A 22,441-nucleotide genomic window follows, 5' to 3' on the forward strand; every position below is an offset into this window, starting at 1 on the left:
TTTAAATTTCCACTGGGGGAGATGTAAAAATATCTAACCATTTTATGTAGAGGAATTATACACTGAATTAAAAATACAACATGTATGGTATGTGAAATAAGAGCACATTAAATATGTTCATGGAACTGATCCCAAATATGAGGAAAGGCATTTGAAATGTGGAGATGAAATTAATCAACAGAGTCAATAATAAATATCTGTGAAACTGATTCCATTTGTGAAAGACAACTTTTAGATGACTCTTGTGGTTTTGCCACTGTTTAGGCATGAGATTCTGGAAACCCTCCCAGATCCCATAAAGGCTCATTATATACCTTCAGAATATTGCATGCTGTGTGACATTTCCGTGCTTGTCTTCCTTTTGGCCTACACTCTTACCTCCTTAAGTAGTGTCCTTATCAAATCCCAGAGTTAAGCAGAGTCACCTTAAGTATTACTTGGATAGAAGACTCCCTCAGGAAACTCACTCATTGCCCCTCACACCCCCAGAAAAGTAGTTTTGGTTGCCTAGGAAAGGTCTGTAGCTGACACACCTCAGTCTGCTAACTGAACCAGTGCCCCAGTGGAAGTTTTGCTGATGGAGGATTTCTCTTGAATATATATATTTAGAGTTGACCACCTACAGTCATTAGACACCCCTCACCCCTTTTTGCAGTAGTTAAGTATGGTTATTAATCCCAGTATCGTGGCCAAATGCCAACTCTGCTCTGATTTGGCAGTCCCTGTAATACATTGATTCTCATGTCTAACCTATACTTAGCTTACTGGATGCTTTAGAGGAAGATGAATCACATATTTCAGGCCAGTTTTCTGTGTTCCTCCATTTGTGTGCAAAGTGCTGGAATGGGTTGGGGCTGGGGAAAAGATGACTCAGACATTTTTGTGTTTCCTTTGTTCTGGCCCCAATCCCCAGCACAACTCGGAGCAGCCCATCATCATTGGCTGCTTGGGCCTTCTACCCCGTTCCTCTTCAGCTTGGTGCCTCTCTGATGGGATCTCTGCAACTCCATTCCTAAATTGAATTTAGGCAAAGTATTCTTTCCTTCCTGAATGATTGTATAGAATTGCTGGTGGATGAGAGCCACATTTCAGGACCAGTGCTGGCATATTTTAAAGATGAGCCTGAACCAAAACCCTAGATCCAAACTCTTCAAATATTGGAACAGTTTAAGATCTGGATATGAACTTTGCATCTTGGGTCCATTTCTGTTTATGTGTGTACGTACACTTGTACTAGAAATAAGCAGTAACGCAAGACTGAGTGTACATTTCATCAGTTAACATAAGCAAACCTTGAAACACATAAGACATGCATATACTGGCTGACATTCAAACACAGTGCCTGTGTGCATACATTGTACTTGGACACTGAGTTAACACCCACTCAAGATGAATGAAGCTAGTTCTTAACTCTCTAAGAGCTTTTGTTTCAATTTCTCAGACCTGGACAGACAGATCTACAGATTTCGTAAGAAAAACACTGCACCCATTCACATTTAGAAGGTTTTCTTCATAATCAGGATGAGAAAATTAGCATATTTCAAGTGATATCTTGAATATTGTGGAACTGATGGGGCCATCAGAGAAGTGTTATCCTGGCATGCTGATGAGTTTTGGCTCAGCCTCACACCTGAGATGGAAACTAGAAATTCATTCAGCACAAGTGAAACACCCACACATATAACTGGGATCTCTCCTTCTTGTGTCCAAGCAACCAAACTTGACATTTCTGCAATATGATGTATATAATAATGCCCTTCATAAAAGGGAGTTTGAGCCTTCATGGAGTTCACCAGCGGCCATGTCTGTTTCCCTGGTGCCCTGGTATGTGTGTATTTGATGGTCCTGACGGAAGTTTTGAATGAAAAGGTATTAAAACAAGAGTAAGGAAAATAAAATTATGCCACATATAAAGATAAAGCTTCACTGAGATTGAACTTGCAATTTCAGTTGCCACCTTTGGTGACCAAAGGGCAGGTAAATGCATCCTCTGTGGGATATTAAAACATAAATCAATTGGTGATCATGAAACTGTCCACATGGTGGCACATTTATTCCACCAGCATGACATTTAGACACCCAGTTTAGTAGAAACCCTCATTAATTTGTAACAGGCAGGAACAGCTCACCTTTAAAGGCCTGACATTGTGATATCTTTAGCACCTTGCTGGATCAGGCCAGGAAGTTACATCTCTGGATGTGTTTTTTTACATTTTTTCTTTTTAATAAACTCTCTCTACAACATCAAACAAACAAAGTGACTTTGCAAGTTGACTTAAGTTAATTAGTCGTTAGTAAAATGTATGTGTTCTGTGTTTGTTTTTCTGTTCTCTTTGCCAGAAACGCCTTGGTGTTCTCCCATTAAGGTGAAACATGGTAATGCAAACTGCAGAACACCGCAAGGAGGATATTACAAAAATGTCTTGGGGACAAGATGTGATATTCGTTGCCAGAAAGGCTATGAACTACATGGTCCTCAACAGCTTATTTGTCAGTCCAACAAACGCTGGTCTGGGAAAGTTTTGTGTAAACGTGAGTAGATCATACTTGTGTGCACATATATTGCTGTTTGTGTGATTAAACTCATCTCTGTCTAGTATCTAATGTCTATATGAGTAGCTTTTATATTTAATGTCAATGCTGGGATGGGGAGAAACTTAACTGGCAGGAGCTGCTCTTAGAGTTAACTCTGTTTATCTTTGGGCTCTCATTCATATTTTGAATTTAAAAATAAATATGTCTTTGTGAAGCCGTAGCTAACGTAGCTGCACCTGTTTCAGTCATTATTTACATAGCCCTTGTGATGTACATGGAGCTGTGTGGTAGATGGACTGTGTCAAATAGCTGAATGCAGAGCAGTTTGCAGTCTCAAGTCATGGCAGGTGCATTATAGAGGAGTGAGAAAACAGAGTGGAGAGAGGCATTAAAGGCAGGAATGCTTCATGGAATAGGTGGGCTCTGAGTCTGTAGAAATCTTTCTGAAACTGAGGGGTTATAAGAATTCCTCTTTGCAAACATATTAAAATACTGTGGGTAGTTAATTCTAGCCACACTGTTAATTGTATGTCATTTTGCAAAATCTGAATGTCACCAGGTTGAATGGGCCCACCATTAGTTTGTGAGCGAAAACATTTTGACAAAAGAAGAGAGTGGGCAGCTGGCCTTTCCTTAAAACAATTTCATTCCATTGGGCTAACTTACCTGTATGATAGCAAAATCTGAAGTCTGTTTGAGGAGGGAAAATCATATGAGCAGTTTCACTTGCTCTGACTGAAAAATTCCTAACCATGTTTTGTTCACATACAGTACTGCACATCTGTTTCCCCCCTACTCTTCTAGAACGGCAAATCAGAAGAGAATGGATACATTTGTTTTATTTTACAGAAATACGGTGCCCAACACTGTCCATGCCAACTAATGGGGGGTTCAAGTGCATAGATGGCGCGTACTTTAACTCCAGATGTGAGTATTACTGTTCCCCAGGATACCAGCTAAAAGGAGACCGGACAGTAACATGTATGGACAACAAAGTCTGGAGTAGCAGACCAGCCTCCTGTGTTGGTAAGTAAGATGAGGTTTGCACTTCCTAGGGAGCCCAGATTTAAAGCTTTTGTAGCCCGTTAATGCCAAAATATTTTAAATGCATTGGAAACATGGCTACTGCATCCATGTCAGCGAGAAAACAAACAGCGTGTCTTTTAGAGAAGCATTGGAACAACTTACCTAGGGGTATAATGGATTCTCCATCACTTTAAATCAGGACGGGATCTCTTTCTAAAATATTTGCTGTAGCTCAGACAGAAGTTAAGGGCTTGGTGAAGAAATTACTGGGCAATGTTCTATGGCCTGTGCTATGCTCATAATAGACCCTTCTGATCTTAATGCCTATGAAGCCTGTTGTAATTATTTGTCCTTCCTCAGCAGCATCTTGTACCTGCCGCATTGTGTCACAGACACGACATCTTAAGCCTAAAAGAACATCAGAACTAACCAATATGGTGGGACTTCCTCTGTTACTTTTGCATCTTGGGGTCATGGACTCCCAGTGAATTCTGGGGAAGTGAGGACAGGCTTTTCTGATGGGAGAAGTTACATTAGGCTGGGATACATTTTCAGCCCAGTTTACATAATTCTCCTTTCTACTAATAAGATTTCATCAGAAGATATAGCCGAAGTGTCTCAGCCGCTGCTGATGTTCTTGGGAGGCTCCTGATAAGGGCTCAGTTTTCAGTCACCCGGATGTGCAGGTCTTTAGCCATTTGAATTGGCCACCAACAATTTGATTTCATGGCTGGAGCAATATTTATGTTTTTAATGATGTGTATGTGATGCTATGGTTTTCCTCAAGATGCCTGTGGCTCAGTCTAGCTTAGCGGGTGAAATGACATTGGAGTCTCCCTGCTGTGGCTCTAACATTCATGGGGGTTTGTTCAATTTTACTGTTACTTTTTGCCTTGCAATTTTATACATGCCCCTGACTGTCTATCTTCACACTAAGTTTGTTTTTTGTCTTGTATTTTATTGCAAACTCAGGTCTGGCCCTTTTGCAGGATTGATTTTATGTGTGATGGGGGAAAGGTGAAATGTCATCACCTTTGCTGCGACCTCACCAATTTGCACTACTGACCTGGGAATCTCACTGCAAATAATAGTGCAGCACATGTACTTGAAATGTTCCTTTAACAAATGCAGACTATCAATATTTATAACTTCACAGCATGTGAATGTGTTCCATAGTAATTCCGTAAGACAGTGCCATAGTTAAGTCCTAAATGCAGCACGTTGCTGTTCAGTACAGAGAGACACCCTCCCCCCCACCCCCGGTGGCTCTGGTTGACACCACTGACCAGGCCATTAAAAGTCTAGTCAGTGGAGCAGTAGGGCCCCCGGGCTAAAGCGGGCTCCCTGCCTGCCCCAGCTCCGTGTGCCTTTTGGAAGCAGCCGTCAAGTCCCTGCAGCCACTAGTCACATGGGCGGCCAGGGAGTCTCAGCTTGCTGCCCGCGCCCCAAGTGCCGGCTAAGCAGCTCTCATTGTCCGAGAACCGCACCACTGGGAGCTGCTGGGGCAGTGCCTGCAGGCGCAAGGGCAGCACGCAGGGCCTTCCTGACTGCCCATGTACCTAGGGGCTACAGGGACCCAGTGTCCACTTCCTGGGAGCTGCAGTAAACACAACTGGGACCCCGGACCTTCTCCTGTACCCCCAGTCTCCTGCCCTAGGCCTGAGCCTGCTCCTGCACCCCAAACCCCTCATCCCCAGCCTCATCCCAGAGCCTGCACCCCCAGCTGGAGCCCTCAACACCCTCCCCCGCATCCAACCTCCTACCCCAGCCTGGAGCCCCCTCCTATACCCCAAACCCCTCAGTTCCAGCCCAGAGGTTGCACCCCCAGTCAGAGTCCTCAACCACCACACCACAATCCCCTGCCCCAGCCCAAAGTCCCCTCCTGCACCCCAAACCCCTCATCCCTGGCCTCACCCTGGAGTCCTCCACACCCTGCACCCCTACTCTAGCCCAGAGCCCTCTCCCATACCGTAAACCCCTCATTTCTGGCCCCACCTGAAGCTGACACCCCCAGCCCAGAGGCCATACCACCCTGTACTCCAACCCCGTGCCCCAGCCCAGAGCCCTCTCTCTCATCCCCAGCCTCACCCCAGAGCCCTCACCCCATCCCACACCCCAACCTCCTGCCCCAGCCTAGTGAAAATGAGTGAGGATGGGAGAGAGCAAGAGGCGGACAGAAGGGGGATGGAGCGAGCAGTGGTTGGGGCCTCTGAGAAGGGTCAGTGCAGAAAAGATATTTCCAAACTGTGATCTGTGAAGAACTTGCTGGTGGCCTGCAGAAATCTGGCTGGTCCCACGGTTCTGTCTCTCTTCCTTGTTTCCAGCTGAGAGAGAGAGAACAAGTGAGAAAGAGAGAGGAAATGATGACCAAAGGGAGACATTTTACGTGTTACTTTTTCATGAAGGCAATTCCTATAGGTGCCTCAGGGGCATTAAGTGATCACGAATGGGACAGGAGGTGGGATCCACCCCACTTTGAATGGGAAGGGAAATGTCCGTGGGACCTCTTGCTACTAAAGTGTGGTCCATATTATGCAAAAAATAATTAAAATCCTGAATTAATGGTATTTTTGCAAAATGTCAGATTTAGCTCCACCCTTTGTTACTGTAGCTTCACTAAAAAAAGAACAGCAGTACTTGTGGCACTTTATCCAGCTCAAAGCAACTGGAACTGAATCTTGGCAAAAGCAATCATATAGCGCTGGTGGGTACAATATTAAAAATGCAGCTACATACAGAAGTCATGAGCTAATTTCATATTATTCAGTGAGATGGGCTGCACTGATTGGCCCAAGTATTTGTTTATTTAAACATATTAATTCAACACTTAAAAAGCAAAATAGGATTTACATTTGGGTGAGAATTAGTCTGCAGACTGCAAGGTGTTCATTTATTCAAAGCCACATGCATGTTCAGGAGTAACCAAGGGTCGGTCCTGGGGCTGGTTTTGTTCAATATCTTCATTAATGATCTGGAGGATGGCGTGGACTGCACTCTCAGAAAGTTTTGCAGTATGACACAAAACTCAAGAGGAGTACCCGGAGGCGGTAGGGATTACGATACAGAGGGACCTAGAGCCATTAGGAGGACTGGCCAGAGAAACCTGATGAGGTTTCAACAAGGACAGTGCCAGAGTCCTGCACTTAATTACGGAAGAATCCCATTCACTGTTTACAGACTAGGAACAAATGCTGAACATTCTGCAGAAAAGGGACCTAGAGGTTACAGTGGACGAGAGCTGGATATGATCGTTCAACAGTGTTGTGCCTCTTGTTGCCAGAAGGCTAATGACATTTTGGGGCTGTATAAGTAGGGGCATTGCCAGCAGATTGAGGGATGTGATCATTCCCCTCTATTCAACACTAGTGAGGCCTCATCTGGAGTACTGTGTCCAGTTTTTTAGGCCCTACACTACAAGAAGGATGTGAAAAAATTGGAAAGAGTCCAGCGGAGGGCAACAAGAATGGTTAGGGGGCTGGAGCACATGATTTATGAGGAGAGGCTGAGGGAACTGGGATTGTTTAGTCTGCAGAAAAGAAGGATGAGGGGGGATTTGATAGCTGCTTTCAGCTACCTGAAAGGAGGTTCTAAAGAGGATGGATCTAGACTGTTCTCAGTGGTAGCAGAAGACAGAACAAGAAGTAATGGTCTCAAGTTGCTGTGGTGAAGGCCTAGGCTGGATATTAGGAAACACTATTTCACTAGGAGGGTGGTGAAGCACTGGAATGGGTTACGTAGGGAGGTGGTGGAATCTCCTTCCATAGAGGTTTTTAAGGTCAGGCTTGACAAAGCCCTGGCTGAGATGATTTAGTTGGGAATTAGTCCTGCTTTGAGCAGGGGGTTGGACTAGATGATCTCCTGAGGTCCCTTCCAACCCTGATATTCTGTGAAAGAACAAAAGGTCAGGTTTAGTCTATTCCACCCAGAGAACAAGCTGTAACCCTGCCATCATATTTAAAATAAAATAACTGACCTTTAAAAGTAGCACCAGATGCAAATCAGCCGTTAACAAAACAAGACTTTTAAATCTCAGGTGGTGGTTATATTTTTCTGACTCTTTTAACACACATGCCAATATTTTTGTACCTAAAATTAGCCTTCGAAATCTGTATTTAGGCACCTAAAGAGAAATGCTTTGATTTTCAGAGATATTGAGTATCCACAAACCCCACTGAAGTCAATGGGATTTGTTGTCACTATTGTATTGATTTTTGTTCTTTTGTTAACATTTTGTTCTGGTCCCTTACTGTACTCCCTGGCTCAAAACTGCAAAGGTGTAGCCGAGTATGGAGTTTGCCCATTTTATGTGTAATGTCGACAGACCCCAGTTGTCGGGGGGTGGGATTGAACCTGGGATGCCTGGAATTTAGTGCATGAGCCTCTACTGCATGAGCTAAAAACCAACTCGCTCTTAGCTAAGACTGGAGAACAAACTCATTCTCTCTCTCTCTCTTTCTTTCTTTACGTGATCTCAGCGCAACTAGATGGGACAGAACACCATACCCAGGAGGTGTGTAGGTTACATATATTCTGATGGTTCTTCATGATGAAGTAGCTCATTTTGCACTAGAAAATAAACTTTAAAAACCCAACTTATGTGCTCCTACAGCTTCCTCTCTTGTGCCAATAACAAGTTGGAGCAGTTGGAAGTTTAATGAGTGAAAAATCTTTAGTTGAAAATGGTCTTTCTCACTAATAAAACTTCCATGAAAAACTCTTGACTTTTTTGGAATCTTTTTGTTTTTTCACAAAATTTATGTTTGCAACATTTTTATCAAAATGATTAAGTAAAAGTTTTATTGGAATCATCAAAATAGTTACCGAAGTGCAGCAAATGTTGATAACAATGTTAAGAAAAGTTTAGTTTAGAAAATAATGTTGATTAAAAAGTTTCAGAAACAATTATGAGGAAGAAAATATGTGTCCTTTTACGAACCTGAGAAGTGGGGAAAAAAAACATTTTTTACCCACAACACCCTTCCTCTCCCCAGTTTCTCAACCAGCTGTACTTTCTGGTAGGGTTCGTGTTTGGGATTGGTGGCTGGCCCCAGGCTGGGGGCAGGCTTGCAGATAGGGAGTAGCCCTGGGCCAAATTTAGGTTTGGGAATCTTGGATGTTTTGGGGCGAGGTTTAAGACCAGCTTTTGGGGCCAGTTACCATTAGGACTGGATGATAGCTCTGTGCTAGTGTTAGGATTGGTTACTAGGTCTCAAGCTATGGTGAGAGTCAAGACTGGGCAGAGGTAACAAGATAAGGTTAGGGCTGGGCACATTTGCCAGCTGGGGGATAGAGATGGTTGAAATTTGCCACCGCCCCTCCCCCCACCCCTCATGGTTTTTAAAAAAATGAAATGTGACTTTTTTTCTAAATGAATTTTTTCACACAATACTTAAATTCCTTGAAACCTTTTGTTCAATCGAAACCAGGTTTTTCGGGGAGGGGGAGAATGGCAGTAACCACTTTGTATAGAAAACATTATCAAACTGTGGGGAAATTAGTCCACTTCAGTCCCTGGGAAATGGAAATACCCCAAAACTTTGAACATTCTTATTTTTCAGCTAGCTGTATAACAGATGTTGTGGTAAATACCTTCACCATTCCACTATATCCTTTATGTTACATCTTATAGAAATGTTAAGACCGGGATGAAAGTAACTTGAAGGACTTACCAGTACACTGGAGTCCTGAACAGGAGTCGAGGCCTCAGCAGAAGGGGCCTGGCCTCAACCGGAAAGAGACGGTCCTTTAAATCCCCAGGCGCTTTAAATCAAGATTTAAAGGGCCTGGGGCTCTGGCTGCGGTAGCTGCAGCTGGGAGCCCTTGGTCCTTTAAATCACCGCCAGAGCCCTTGGCCCTTTAAATTACCGCACTGCAGAGGTAGCTGGGAACCCCTGGGCTTGGGGACAATTTAAAGGCCCTGGGGCTCTGGCCGCTGCTACCACAGTGGAGCCCCAGGCCCTTTAAATAATTGATGGAGCCCCGGGGGCTCCCAGCAGCTGCCGCTACCCCAGGGCTCAGGGCTTTGGTGGAGATTTAAAGGGCCTGGGGCTCTGCTGTGGTAGTGGCACCTGGACCCCGGACCCTTTAAATGACCGCTGGAGCCCTGCCGCCACTACCCCAGGGCTACAGCAGCGGGGCTCAGGAGGCAATTTAAAGGGCCCAGGGCTCCAGCCACTGCCAGGGGCCCCAGGTCCTTCCTGCTGGCCTCGGGAAGCTGGTCCAGGATGGTGTACCAGCAAGAATTGGCTTACTTTCACCTCTAGTTAAGACCTACAATTAAGTAACCCTTCTGAGAAAGTCTGGAATTGGTCTTGCATTCTGAATTAATAATTTAAAGGCACTCATCATGGATTATGGAGTGATGTTTCAAAATACATCATAATGTTTTCGGGGGGGGGGGGAAGTTCAGTTATTGTTTTTTTTATAACTCAGATCTATTGATTCTTCTTTCCATTACGTGCTTTTTACATGGAATAAGTGTTTTGAATTAACTACAGCAATCTTTAATCACATCTACAGTCAGTAGTAGTGTTTATTTGGCACCAAATCTTTATCCACAACATACAGGTACTCAGATAAGTATTAGGTTTTTGTATTCTCTACCATCCCTTCCTTCCCTGACCTTGCCTCCCACACTCTTTCAAAAACAAATAAATTAAAACCTTTAACAAGCCAGAGAAACAAGTTGTCAATAAACCTTTTAAATGTGCAAGATGGCCCATGTCAGAGGTATAGGAGTTCAGAAAGCCAGAGGCTCTTTGAAAACTTGTCTTCATCCCTTTTCCACTGAGATCAACAGACCGCGTTTATTCAGTAGAATGTTACTGACCTTTTGTTCTGGAGCCGTCATTAAAGCAAGATGATTTCCATAGGCGGAGTCAAGTACCATTGGTGCTACAACCTAGTAGCCAAGAAGCATTAATAAAGTATGAGAAAGTAGCTGAGGAAAATCATGGTTGAACAGCTCCAAATTTTTCATTAAATGCCTGCCTCCCTCCCCAACAGGATATAAACCTTCCAAACAAGGTCAGTCCACCTACTAAATAGCCTTAATGTCAGAAATGCCTAATAAATGGTTTAAATAAACAAGTACATATGCCATGTCAGCAAAGAGATTCAGAGGATGACTGAAAAGCTATTTTATCCCATGCCATTGTGCCTCTTTAATAGCCTATGATACGTAATCGCAGGTTGGATGCAACTGATATACTAGGATATTGGGAGAGTGGAGCACATCCTAGAGCTGCTTGATTCAACATAGAGCATTAGATACTAGGCCCAGTAATCTCTGCACATGGCATTCTCCTATTATCTAAGAGGGTGATTGCAATTTGCACCACCTAGTCCTAGTGCAAATTAAAGATAAGAGAACAAAGCTCTTGAGCATGTGCATAACTTCAAGCACATGCTTAAGAACTATGCTGGATCAGGTCCTGTATATGGCCTTTGGGCCCTGGCAGTCTGTAAGTGTGGCCTCAGTGAGCAAAGATGGAGTGTCTGCTGTAGTCAGCTGCATCATTTTGAGAGGTAGGGTGTGTGTATGTGTGTGTGTGTGTGTGTGTAAATATTTAAAGACAGTTGAAGTAGCCACAGATGATAACCTTTCTGGTGATGTCAGGTCCAACTAGAAGTGCATACTAACCCACGGGTGCCTAGTGATGCAGTTCCCAGAATAACTTAGTTTTGTTGTCTTAATAAAGTGAAAATTCATGCTTGTTCATACAAACCAGTGTCCTCTGCTTCTTAATGATGGAATCTTCTTCCTGATGAACTGGATACTTAAAACATGAGTATCCTAAACACTGTCCTGCTCCTTCTTCCATCATTTACATGGTATTTTATTTAGTTATATAGCGCCTTTAATCCCAAAATGCTGGGTGGTGGCTATAAAGAAAACTCAGTAACCAGCTACAGAAAGACAAAAAACAACAAAGACTTCACTATTAGTAGCCCCAATACAAATGCAACATTAGCCATCATTAAAGGACATAGGGGAATGTCATTGCCCTAAGGAAGTAACATAGAGCAAAACTCCCATTGGCTTCTGTGTGGCTAGGATTTCACACTGAGTGTGCAGTGCAGATTTAAAGTTATGGAGTGAGGAAGAAAAGTGAGGGGGAAAGGAGAACAGGAAAGTGTTTCCCTAAAGCATCCCCTAGAGGAGGTGTGGAAGTGTGAAAACGCTTCTTATTTAGAGACTACAGCAGATGAATGAATTGCAGTGAGAAGAATTTGAGAAGCTGAATGAAATCAACACTTAGGGAGGTGACAAAAGAAGGAGCAGTTGGGTGACAGGGTTGAAGGGAAGGGTAAGAATGTTAAAGTGGCAATGAAGAGAGCTGAAGAAAAGAGAAAATGTGAGTAACAGGGCAAAGGTAAGTGCACTGTGTGAGTGGAGTGCAGAGAGGTGGATTGGTATCAAATTCAATGGCATAAATAACGATTCAAAGTCAAAGGAAGCGCTAGCAAGTTGTGTATCTAGGAGTATGTCTACACTATGGGATTATTCCGATTTTACATAAACTGGTTTTGTAAAACAAATTGTATAAAGTCGCGTGCACGTAGCCACACAAAGAACAATAATTCAGCGGTGTGCGTCCGTGGTCCGAGGCTAGCGTCGATTTCTGGAGCGTTGCACTGTGGGTAGCTATCCCGTAGCTATCCCATAGTTCCTGCAGTCTCCCCCGCCCATTGGAATTCTGGGTTGAGACCCCAATGCATGATGGTGCAAAAACAGTGTCGCAGGTGATTCTGGTATGTCATTCATTTCTCTGTGAAGGAACGCAGACAATCATTTCGTGCCCGCCATTGTTTCTTTCCCTGGATTGCACCTGGGAGACGCATAGAGGCACCATGGGAGCATTCAGCTTTTTTTTTTTACTGTCATGGGTCATGCTTGGAATGTTTAACAGAGGGTACTGAGGCGTACGCAGCAGATTCATATTGCTTTGCAAGAAACAGCAAGAGGTTATACAGCTTAGTTTGTATGTTGATGCATTGGTAAATTGGTGATGAGATGAAGGTTATTGTCATTCTGATATCTGCTGGCTGTATGGTTCTTTGGTGAGGTCAGCGGGGGCGCAAGACCAAAATGCAATGATTCCCTGAGTCAATCCGCTTTATTGGTATTAAAAATGAGTCAGTCTGCTAGAAATACGCGTAGAGTGTACTAGAGAACCAGTGTATAAGATTTTTAAGAGGAAGATGAACCGTGTCTAGATCCGAGAAAGATGATCGAGCTCAATGCATTCTGGGGGTCCCCTGAACACCCACTGTTGCTTTGTTCTCCTCTGGGCTACCATTGCAGTGTCCATTTGTGTGTGAGTATAAGAATGCAGATAAGAAAATGATTGTTTGTGAGATAAAATGAGGGGAGGAGCCTAGGTTCTATGAAGTAAAGCGACTTAAGGGTCGGGGGAGGAGCCCAGCTCGTTGCTATGATAGTCGACAAGAAGAATTTTTCTATTAACGTGAAAGGGAGGGGGCTGATGGATCTAGTCAGTTCTATGATGAAGACAGTTACCAGAGCATCTCGTACTAGCTACTGAATGACCGGGAGTCAATTTCCTTTTTTACCCAGGCGCCCCGCGACCTCACTGAGGCAGCCAGGAGCCGGTGGAATTTATAAAAAAGATGATGGAAAGGACGGTATCAGTCCTTTTGTATGAGTAAGCTGCCACGGGAAGGGAAGGGAGAGGATGCTTGGTTATGCGTGCGTGGTGTCTAACAACGCAATGCAGTAGACATACGTGACATTGAAAAAAGTCAAGAATGATTTTTTCCTTTTCTTTCACCGGGGGGAAGGGAGGTAAATTAAAACAGAACAGACCTGACACCGACGTGTTTGACCTTACAAGGCATTGGGAGTAGCCAAGAGCTAAATACTTTTGAGATTCTGGGACTGTGGGATGTGGTCCTATACGCTCCTCCTCCCCCTGAGCATCCATTTGATTTTTGCTTTCGTAGTACTTGTCACAAAAAGCACTGTGCTGTGGACTCTGTATATCAGCCGGAGATTTTTTTCGATGTTGGCATTCATATTCTGTAATGGAGCTCTGATGAAGATTTGTCTCCATAAGCGTCAATCCAGTATTCGAAGGTCAGTGAGCTCTTTTTGGATTTGGACTGATCGCCACCGTGCTGATAGAGCTCCACGCTGTGCAACAGTAATGAAAGTCAAAAGTTTTGCGGGGATTTTCCTGTTACTTGGACTGCTCGCATGTCAGATTGCTTGTCGCAGAGCGTCACAATGTGTACTATGGGATCCGCAGGAGCCATACAGTCAAATTTGGCGCCACACTAAGTATCCATATGTATACGATTTCAGCGCTACTCCTCTTGTCGGGGAGGAGTACAGAAACCGGTTTAAAGAGCCCTTTATATTGATATAAAGGGCCTCGTTGTGTGGACGGGTGCAGCGTTAAATCGGTGTAACACTGCTAAAATCGGTTTAAACACGTAGTGTAGACCAGGCCTAGAGCTGGAGCAAATCACAAAACCTGTTGTTCACAAATGTGTTGGTGTCTTCTCAATAAAGCTTCACTTTGAGTGTGTTTGCAGCACTTTCTGTTCATTTTCCACAAGCAAGATTTTGCTCTCACCAGAGCTGGCAGAAAGTGAATTTAGGGCTGAAGCATTATTAGTTTATTGTTTATTATTTAATTGTATTTCTGTAGAATCAGCCATAGTTGTAGACCAGGACTCTATTATAGACGTTGGCTCATCCAATAAGGGAAAAGAAATAACACCACGTCGCTTAGGTGAAAGGTATACTTGTAGGAAACATAAAATTAATTCATGGGTTGAAAAAAACATTTTCCAAACAGCTTTGCACAGCAAACAAATCTGCTTAAAAAAAAATGCAGTCTCTTGGCATATAATATTCACATGCAAAAAGAGCTTAATGTGCTACCCAGTTTGTTCACTGGGAATTGCTCACACAGTATGAGCCTGTTATTCCTGTTAGCTGCTGTCCTGCTGACTATTCTGTGTAACCTATTAGAGGGTGACTTGATTGGCAGTACTGCAGGGAGAGATGTGTGTGGTGGAGGTGGTTCACAAGAGGTTGGGGGTTGTTTGTTTTGTTAAAAGGTGGTTTGTACTATTCCTGAAGCTTTATGTACAGCTACTGTGTGTTGTATTTGAATATGACGGAGACAGGAGTCTCTGCTAACACCTAGGGAGCGCTTTATATTTTCAAGGCAGTTAAATAACACCACTGAGAGGTGGGTAAGTATAATTTCAGTTGTCCAGATAAGGAAACCAAGGCACAGCTCATAAGTGTGTATCTACACAGCCCATGGAAGCGAGCCTCCGAGCCTGGCTCGACAGACTCAGGCTAGCAGAACTGGCACTAGTGCACTAAAAATAGCTGTATTGACAGCACTTTGAAGTAGCAACAGGAGGTCTGAAGCCTACATGGAGGGGTGGGCCTCAGAACCCGAGCTCCAGCCCAAGCTGCAACTTCAAAGCTTTGCCTATACAGTAATTTATAGAGTACTAGCGCAAGACCCACTAGCCTGAGTCCGTTGCACTGGACAGGGAGGCTCGCTTCCATGGGCTGGGTAGACATAGCGTAAGTGACCTGTTCAAGGACATATAGTCAGTGACAGAGCTTTGGAGAGAATCATAGAAGTTCCTGGATTTCAGCCTCAAGTTCAGTTTGCTAGTCAATGCTGCCTCAACCTTGCTGTTGATTGAATAAAAAAATTCATTACCATGGTGATGTTGGTACTTTATTTATTACTATTTATTTTATTTATTTATTTGTTATTTAGTCTACCTGGGAGATGAAAATAGAATTCACTATGCCTATCTGTCACTCTTCACCTTTACCCCTTTGAAAATGGGAGACATTAACATGTGATCTATGTGCACTGGGTTCTGATGTTAGAAATCATAGAACCATAGAGTTAGAAGGGACCACAAGGGTCATCTAGAGCTAACCCTCTGCCAACATGCAGAATTTGCTGGTCTAAACCATCCAAGACAGATGGCTATCCCTATCAAGCCTCCTTTTGAAACCTCCAGCAAAGGAGATTCCACAACTTCCCTAGGCATCTGTGCCAGTGTCCTACTGTTCTGACAGCTAGAAAGTTTTTCCTGAGATTCAATCTAAATCTGCTATGCTGTAGTTTGAACCTACTGCCTCTTGTCCTGCCAGCTGTGGCAAGAGAGAACAATTTTTTTCCATCTTTTTCATGGCCTTTCAAGTATCTGAAGCCTGCTATCATGTCCCCCCTTAACCTCTTCTTATCCAAACTAAACATATGCAGTTCTATCAGCCTTTGCTCACATGGCTTGTGTTCCATCCCTTTGATCACCTTTGTCTCTCACGTCTGGATGCTTTTCATGATCGCTACAGCCTTTCTATACACCAGTGACCAAAATTGGACACCGCACTTCAGCTGAGGCTTAACCAGCACTGAGTAGAGCAGTACTATCACCTCCCATAACTTGTATGCTATGCCTCTGTTAATGCAACCTAAAACTGCATTTGCTTTTTTTGCAACAGCATCACATTGCTGACTCATGTTTAGGTTGCAATCCACCACAACTCCCAGATCCTTCTGAGCAGTGCTACTGCCAAGCCAGTTATCTGCCATTCTGTATTTGTGCATTTGGTTTTTCTTCTCCGAATGTAGTACTTCGAGTAGGCAGAGTAGTGTAAAGCTGTATCACAATGTACACTGCGAGCTGAGTAGTGAAAAGAATTAAACTATGGGTTCTCTGGTGCTTATTTTAACAGATGTGGAACCTCCTAGAATCCAGTGCCCAAGTGTGAAGGAGAAAACAGCTGAGCCAAATAAGCTGACAGCCCGTGTGTTCTGGGAAACCCCAGAAGGAAGGGACACTGCTGATGGTATTTTGACAGAGTAGGTGAAACTCTGTCTATTGTATTAAGTGAAACCCTGAGGTCACTTGTTTTGCCTTGTCCTTGACCCCCTTTCACTAATCTAGGTGATATTCTTGGTCAACATCCTTCCCCACCAGTTCTGTGAAGGAGTGAGCACTTGCTATTGGGTCCATGTGACCTGTCAAATTATAACGTGCAGGCTTAGCTGAAAAAGAAAATCTGACATCTCAGACACCGAGGTAGATCGTTCAGGAGTTGGCATATAAATAGCCAGAAGACTGTTTTAAAGCTAATGAGATCAATTTGTTAGCATTTTTGCCCACACCTGTGTTGCAATAAATAGATTTCCAAAGGGCCTTTTATGGCTCTGTTCTCTCCTAGGGGCAACACTTTGTATATTGGGCAGCACCTCTTGGGTATACTAAAAGTGAGAGGACAGTACTGCATAAGGAGAACTGTGACCATGTTAAAATAAACAAGACCATTGTGTGCTAATAACAATCTCATATGCAGCTTTAAGCTTTCACATAATATAACGTAGTTACTATGATACTGAGTTCTTCAGTAAGTTACTTTTCGAGTGACAACATCAACTTGAAATCAATAATATTAAAAAAGGAATAAAATGTAGTTTCAGGTACTACATTGCTTTGGAGACCCCTGCCAATTCTTATAGTTCTACAGTCACATTTTCCCTCCCCTTCCTGCCCCCCCCCCATTGTTTTTCTCTTGCCTGTTAGGATGTTAAAAACCCGCACAAACAAAAGGGGAAATTTACTAATTTCTATGCTGATGGTGTCCCTTTTAATGGCAGCAGTGTCTGCGACTTCGACTGATACAAGATGGGCATGATCAAAATACTTTAAAGATGAGAATATGGAAAATCATTTAGTTTACTGCAATAAGCTTAATCAATCCATCTGTGAACTCACAGAAGCTGCTTAAAGAATTGAAGTTGAGAAAATCGACTTTTCTGTTCACTGAAAGGTAAAAGACACTCACAACCTGTACTATTTAATGAGGACATTTGACAAAAAGCACATGAAAAGAAACAAGCACAGGGCATTTTTATATATCAGAGTATAAGCTGGAGGAATTCATTAGATAAATAACAAATGCTAGTGCTTGTGATTGCAAAAGAACTACTGTGATGTTAAGAGCCACTAAAGAAGCTCTCATCGTAAAATAAGAACTTTGGCCTATCAGTTCGGTGTCAGAATGAGGAAATTACTAATAATGCCCCCTGTCTTCTCCACACACAAACACTCCCAGTGGAATGGTGTCATATGGTAAAAATAGGAGCTGTATAATCCAATGTAATGAGACCAATAACTGTTCCCAGTCCAGGGAAATAGCTATTAGTCTATGGACACTTTCTGTGAAGGACATACGCATTTTCAGAATTTCTGTTGTCAACTCTTGTGATTTTACTGCAAGTCTTGTGATATTTGCTGTATTTCTAAAGTCTTGGTCCCTGGAGCCAGGTGAGTATGTGAGTATCTCATTTTTTTCTTAATGAAAGTTTATAGCCCTAATTATTATAGACATGTGACCCAAGTGCACTCTAAAGGCTTTAAAACCAGAGTGTAAATAATGCCCCCCTCCAAAATTTATCTGAAGAAATTATAAGATTATTTTTAAGGCAGTCAAATGACTTTGAAGCCTGACTCACGGTTTTTGAATCGTTGGGGTTAGTAGAACTGTTTACTGTGCTGGTAAGATGGTTCAAGGTCTGATGAAACGAAACTGCCATGCAAGAACCCTGGATTCAGGCGCCCCCTTAAGCCCCATTTGTTCAGCTGGAAACATAACATTCAGAGACTTGCCACATATATCAGGCTATAGCATTTCCCTAACAAGTGATTAAGGAATGTTTATTCAGTTTCAAGGCTTCTTGTCCTCTAAGCTTCAGACAGCAAGTATTCACAATTTCTGCATATGAAGGGATGAGAGGGTAAATATATGGCCCTGAGTGGATTGAAGCTTCTTGAACCATGCTTAGTCTGGCCCTGGGCTATGAGTTTCTGCCTTGAGAGTTTAGAACTCTCTTGACATATGCTTTGGTTGGAAATGAGCAGCTGAGCCGAAGCCTGCAATGGGATGCCTGCCTTGCCTATCACAAAAAGAAAGATATTAAATCCTGATTCCTCCTACCCTTTTTGTATGTATAGTCTGGCACAGAGCAGTAACCTGCAGTGTTAACAGATGGCTTTTTAAAAACAGACAATGAGAGAGACAAGATGGGTGAGGTAATATCTTTTATTGGACCAATTTCTCTTGGTGAGAGAGACAAGCTATGTAGGCTGAAGACTTATACCTTCCACAAACAGAAGTTGGTCCAATAAAAGATATTTCCTCACCCATCTTGTCTTGCTAATATCCTGGGACCAACACTGCAACAACAACAGTGCAAGCAAACAAACAAACAGTGGTACTCTACTAGCCCTGACTGATGTTCAAATCCTGTACTGCCAACTATCCTGCTATAATGAATGATGCTCAATTGATCTAGATTCTCCATCCAGGTATTTTTGTTTCCGTGGAAGGAAAGAAACAAACTCATGCCTTTTTTTAGCTGTTACGTGAAATTTATATAAATAAATAAAATGCCATTGACAGTTGTCTTACAGCGATGCAAGTCACACTACCTTTGTCTACACTAAGCTGTTAGCAGTAGTGGGTAACTTTGCTCAGAGTAGCCAGGCTCCTGTGACTTTATCTCTTAAATGTTGTGGGCTCTACCACTCATCCTCATCACAGGGATAGAGAATAAGATGGAGAATATCTTATTGCCCTTATATAAATCGATGGTATGCCCACATCTTGAATAGTGCATACAGATGTGGTCACCTCATCTCAAAAAAGATATCTGGCATTAGAAAAGGTTCAGAGAAGGGCAACTAAAATGATTAGGGGTTTGGAACGGGTCCCATATGAGGAGAGATTAAAGAGGCTAGGACTTTTCAGCTTGGACAAGAGAAGACTAATGGGGGATATGATAGAGGTATATAAAATTATGAGTGATGTGGAGAAAGTAGATAAGGGAAAGTTATTTACTTATTCCCATAATACAAGAACTAGTGGTCACCAAATGAAATTAATGGGCAGCAGGTTTAAAAGAAATAAAAGGAAGTTCTTCACACAGCGCACAGTCAATTTGTGTAACTCCTTGCCTGACGAGGTTGTGAAGGCTAGGACTATAACAGTATTTAAAAAAGAACTGGATAAATTCATGGTTGTTAAGTCCATTAATGGCTATTATCCAGGATGGGTAAGGAAGGGTGTCCCTAGACTCTTGTTTGTTTGTCAGAGGGTGGAGATGGATGGCAGGAGAGAGATCACTCAATAATTGCCTGTTAGGTTCAATCCCTCTGGGGCACCTGGCATTGGCCACTGTCAGTAGACAGGATACTGGTCTAGATGGACCTTTGGTCTGACCCAGTACGACCGTTTTTATGTTCTTATCCTCCTCTTGTTTTCTGTCAGTTGACAAACTCTCAGCATAGCCAGGCAATCTGAACATTCCCCAGTGACAGAAAGGCTTTCCATCCAAAGGCTGTTCATATTTTCCTACTGGAGAAACCCTAACTTAATTTCTGAACACCCGGTCTATTTTATTTCATTTTTTAGTGTGATTTTGAAAGGCCCATCCCCTGGGTCACATTTTTCAGAAGGTGACCACAAGATCCAATACACTGTGTATGACAGAGCAGAAAACAAAGGCACCTGCAAATTTCTTGTTAAAGTCAGAGGTAAGAATAGTGTCAAATTGTGTAAACAAAACCAGGTGTGTGTGTGTGTGTGTGTGTGAGAGAGAGAGAGAACTTTTCCCACTGGAAGAATATTCTGTCTTGTACAATTTGAAAATGCCTGAATCAACTGGGGGAAGTTAGGGAGCCAATGAACTGAGCTCTGGGGAGGGATCTAGGGGTCAGATGAGCAGTGGAGGTCTAGGAGACAGATAGGAGCTCTACTGACCAGCCCCTGCTCTCCAGCTCTGCTTCTCAAATCTGTGCCTCCTCCCCTGCCCACTTCCTCCCATTATCCAGGCCCTCCCAGGTCCATACCTCCCCTAATATCTAGTTGTTGTTGACCAACAGGTGAGTCACAGCTCACCAGAACTTCCTCAGATCTGTACAGGGCTGCCATCTGCCAAACTATAGGACATTTGGCAGGGAGAGCAGCTGCTTTTGTCACGGAATTGAAAGCTGTGGGTCTCTGACAACCTGGTCTTCAGCTGCCCCTCCCCTCCACAATCCCGTGTTACTAATATATAAACTAGCATGTATGCATAAATGATCCAGCAATCAATAGCTAGATTCATATTTTTAAAAAAAGGAGTAAGTGCTGGGTTCTCTTTGAAAGCTAATAATAAGCAGCGAGCCAGAATGTCACCTTAATATCAGTACCATATGATTTCTTTAGTAGCACTGCTCTGGAGATGGGGAATTATTTGATGTTCTCTCTTTTTTGTATTTAAAGTTAGGCGGTGTGGTAAACTGAATGCCCCAGAAAATGGCTACATAAAATGTACAGGTGATGGAGATAACTATGGTGTCACTTGTGAGTTTTCCTGCATTGGGGGATATGAGCTCCAGGGAAGCCCAGCCAGAGTGTGCCAGTACAATTTAGGCTGGTCAGGAACGGAGCCAACCTGTACACGTACGTGAGTACTTTCTTACCTCCTAAAAGGTCAGCAAACGGGATTGCTTGTACTTATTGCACAAAGAATTTGCCTATGGCACTGCACACAGGTTTTTGATGTATGTGTATGGCACAGATGCTGTCTGTTGTTCAACGGCTGGCCCTGGGTGTGTATAGAATCAATCTGGATGCTTCTGCTAATGAATATACAACTGTAGCATTTTTCACAAGTCTCTTGGTAATGCTTTGGAGCATATTGTGTATTGGAGAGGACAGAGACAAGCCAACAAGCTCTGCGGTTAATTAACTGAAAGCTTCTTATTCCCCTCACATCAGTTCTAGCACATATTTTCACATCTTTTTGTAAGTTCTTTTCTTCCACCGGTATCAGTGTGTACAGATTTTCTTACTCTGGCTTTTGAGTTTTCTTTCTTTCTCCTCTAGTTCTCATTCCATAGTGCTCTTTAGATAGCAGTCCTTTGCTGATGAAATTGATTATCCATGCACATTTGATTACTGAATGCCCTACATTCTACAACTGACACTGGGCCCAGGCAAATTTTACAAACTAGATCCCACTTGGCATCTGGAATAGGTGGTGATTTTTACTGGATTGAGAGTGGGAGGATAAAGCCTCATTTTTTTTTATCCATTAGAAATAACAAGTGCAACATTTTACCCTTCCTCTTCCCGCACATCATTTGCCTCTTTCTGCAACTTTATCCTTGGATGAGGATAATGTCTTACAATTATATAGTACCTTTAATCTGAAAGCTCTTTACAGGCTTTGCATTCTGGAATCATTACAGACAGCACTGATGCAGAACATTGCTGCAGCTGTTTAACTGCACTCAGCAACATTACACAACAGTTTTTTAAAAAGGGAATGGAAAACAAACTGATGACCAGTTGATACCACATTAACTACAGAGGGTGACATTTCAAAAATCACCTAAGTGACTTAGGCACATAACTTAGACACCAGTGCACTTACTCATGCACGAGTGAAAATTTCATCTGAAATCATGAAATCTGACAGCTTTAAAAAGCATTCTACATAATGCTTTGCTGGCTTAGGGGCAAAATTTCTCCATTACTGCTTCAGGGAATAGAATGAATAATAGATTTCTAAAGACTCATTCAAATCAGTTCTGATTAAGCTATAGAAACGTGCCCAGCATTGTGCAGTCCTCAGTATTAACTTGTGTTTTAAAAACTAAGGGAGGAATATCTTCACATAATCCCCAAAATTAGGTCATGTTTTCCAGTGTTTTGTCCAGGCCAAATGCTGAATCCCTCAAGCAATCAGGATTCCACCATTTTCCAAACAAAACTATTCTACAGTCTGAGAGATCTTGCCATGAGGAAAAAATATTTCTC

At 42.8% G+C, this 22,441-nt stretch overlaps 1 protein-coding gene across 2 annotated transcripts in view; it reads left to right on the plus strand.

The window, feature by feature from the left end:
• The window catches only part of SRPX (sushi repeat containing protein X-linked), an 80,608-nt gene that overhangs the window by 52,167 nt on the left and 6,000 nt on the right, over positions 1-22,441 (plus strand). For both annotated transcript variants that reach the window (XM_032778501.2, XM_032778502.2), the window contains 5 exons: positions 2,341-2,532; positions 3,385-3,561; positions 16,310-16,436; positions 20,048-20,169; positions 20,900-21,079. In XM_032778501.2, the coding sequence (XP_032634392.1) occupies positions 2,341-2,532; positions 3,385-3,561; positions 16,310-16,436; positions 20,048-20,169; positions 20,900-21,079 (798 nt within the window). The remainder of the gene's footprint in view (positions 1-2,340; positions 2,533-3,384; positions 3,562-16,309; positions 16,437-20,047; positions 20,170-20,899; positions 21,080-22,441) is intronic.

Source organism: Chelonoidis abingdonii, chromosome 1 (genome assembly GCF_003597395.2).
Source record: "Chelonoidis abingdonii isolate Lonesome George chromosome 1, CheloAbing_2.0, whole genome shotgun sequence".
NCBI lineage: Eukaryota > Metazoa > Chordata > Testudines > Testudinidae > Chelonoidis > Chelonoidis abingdonii.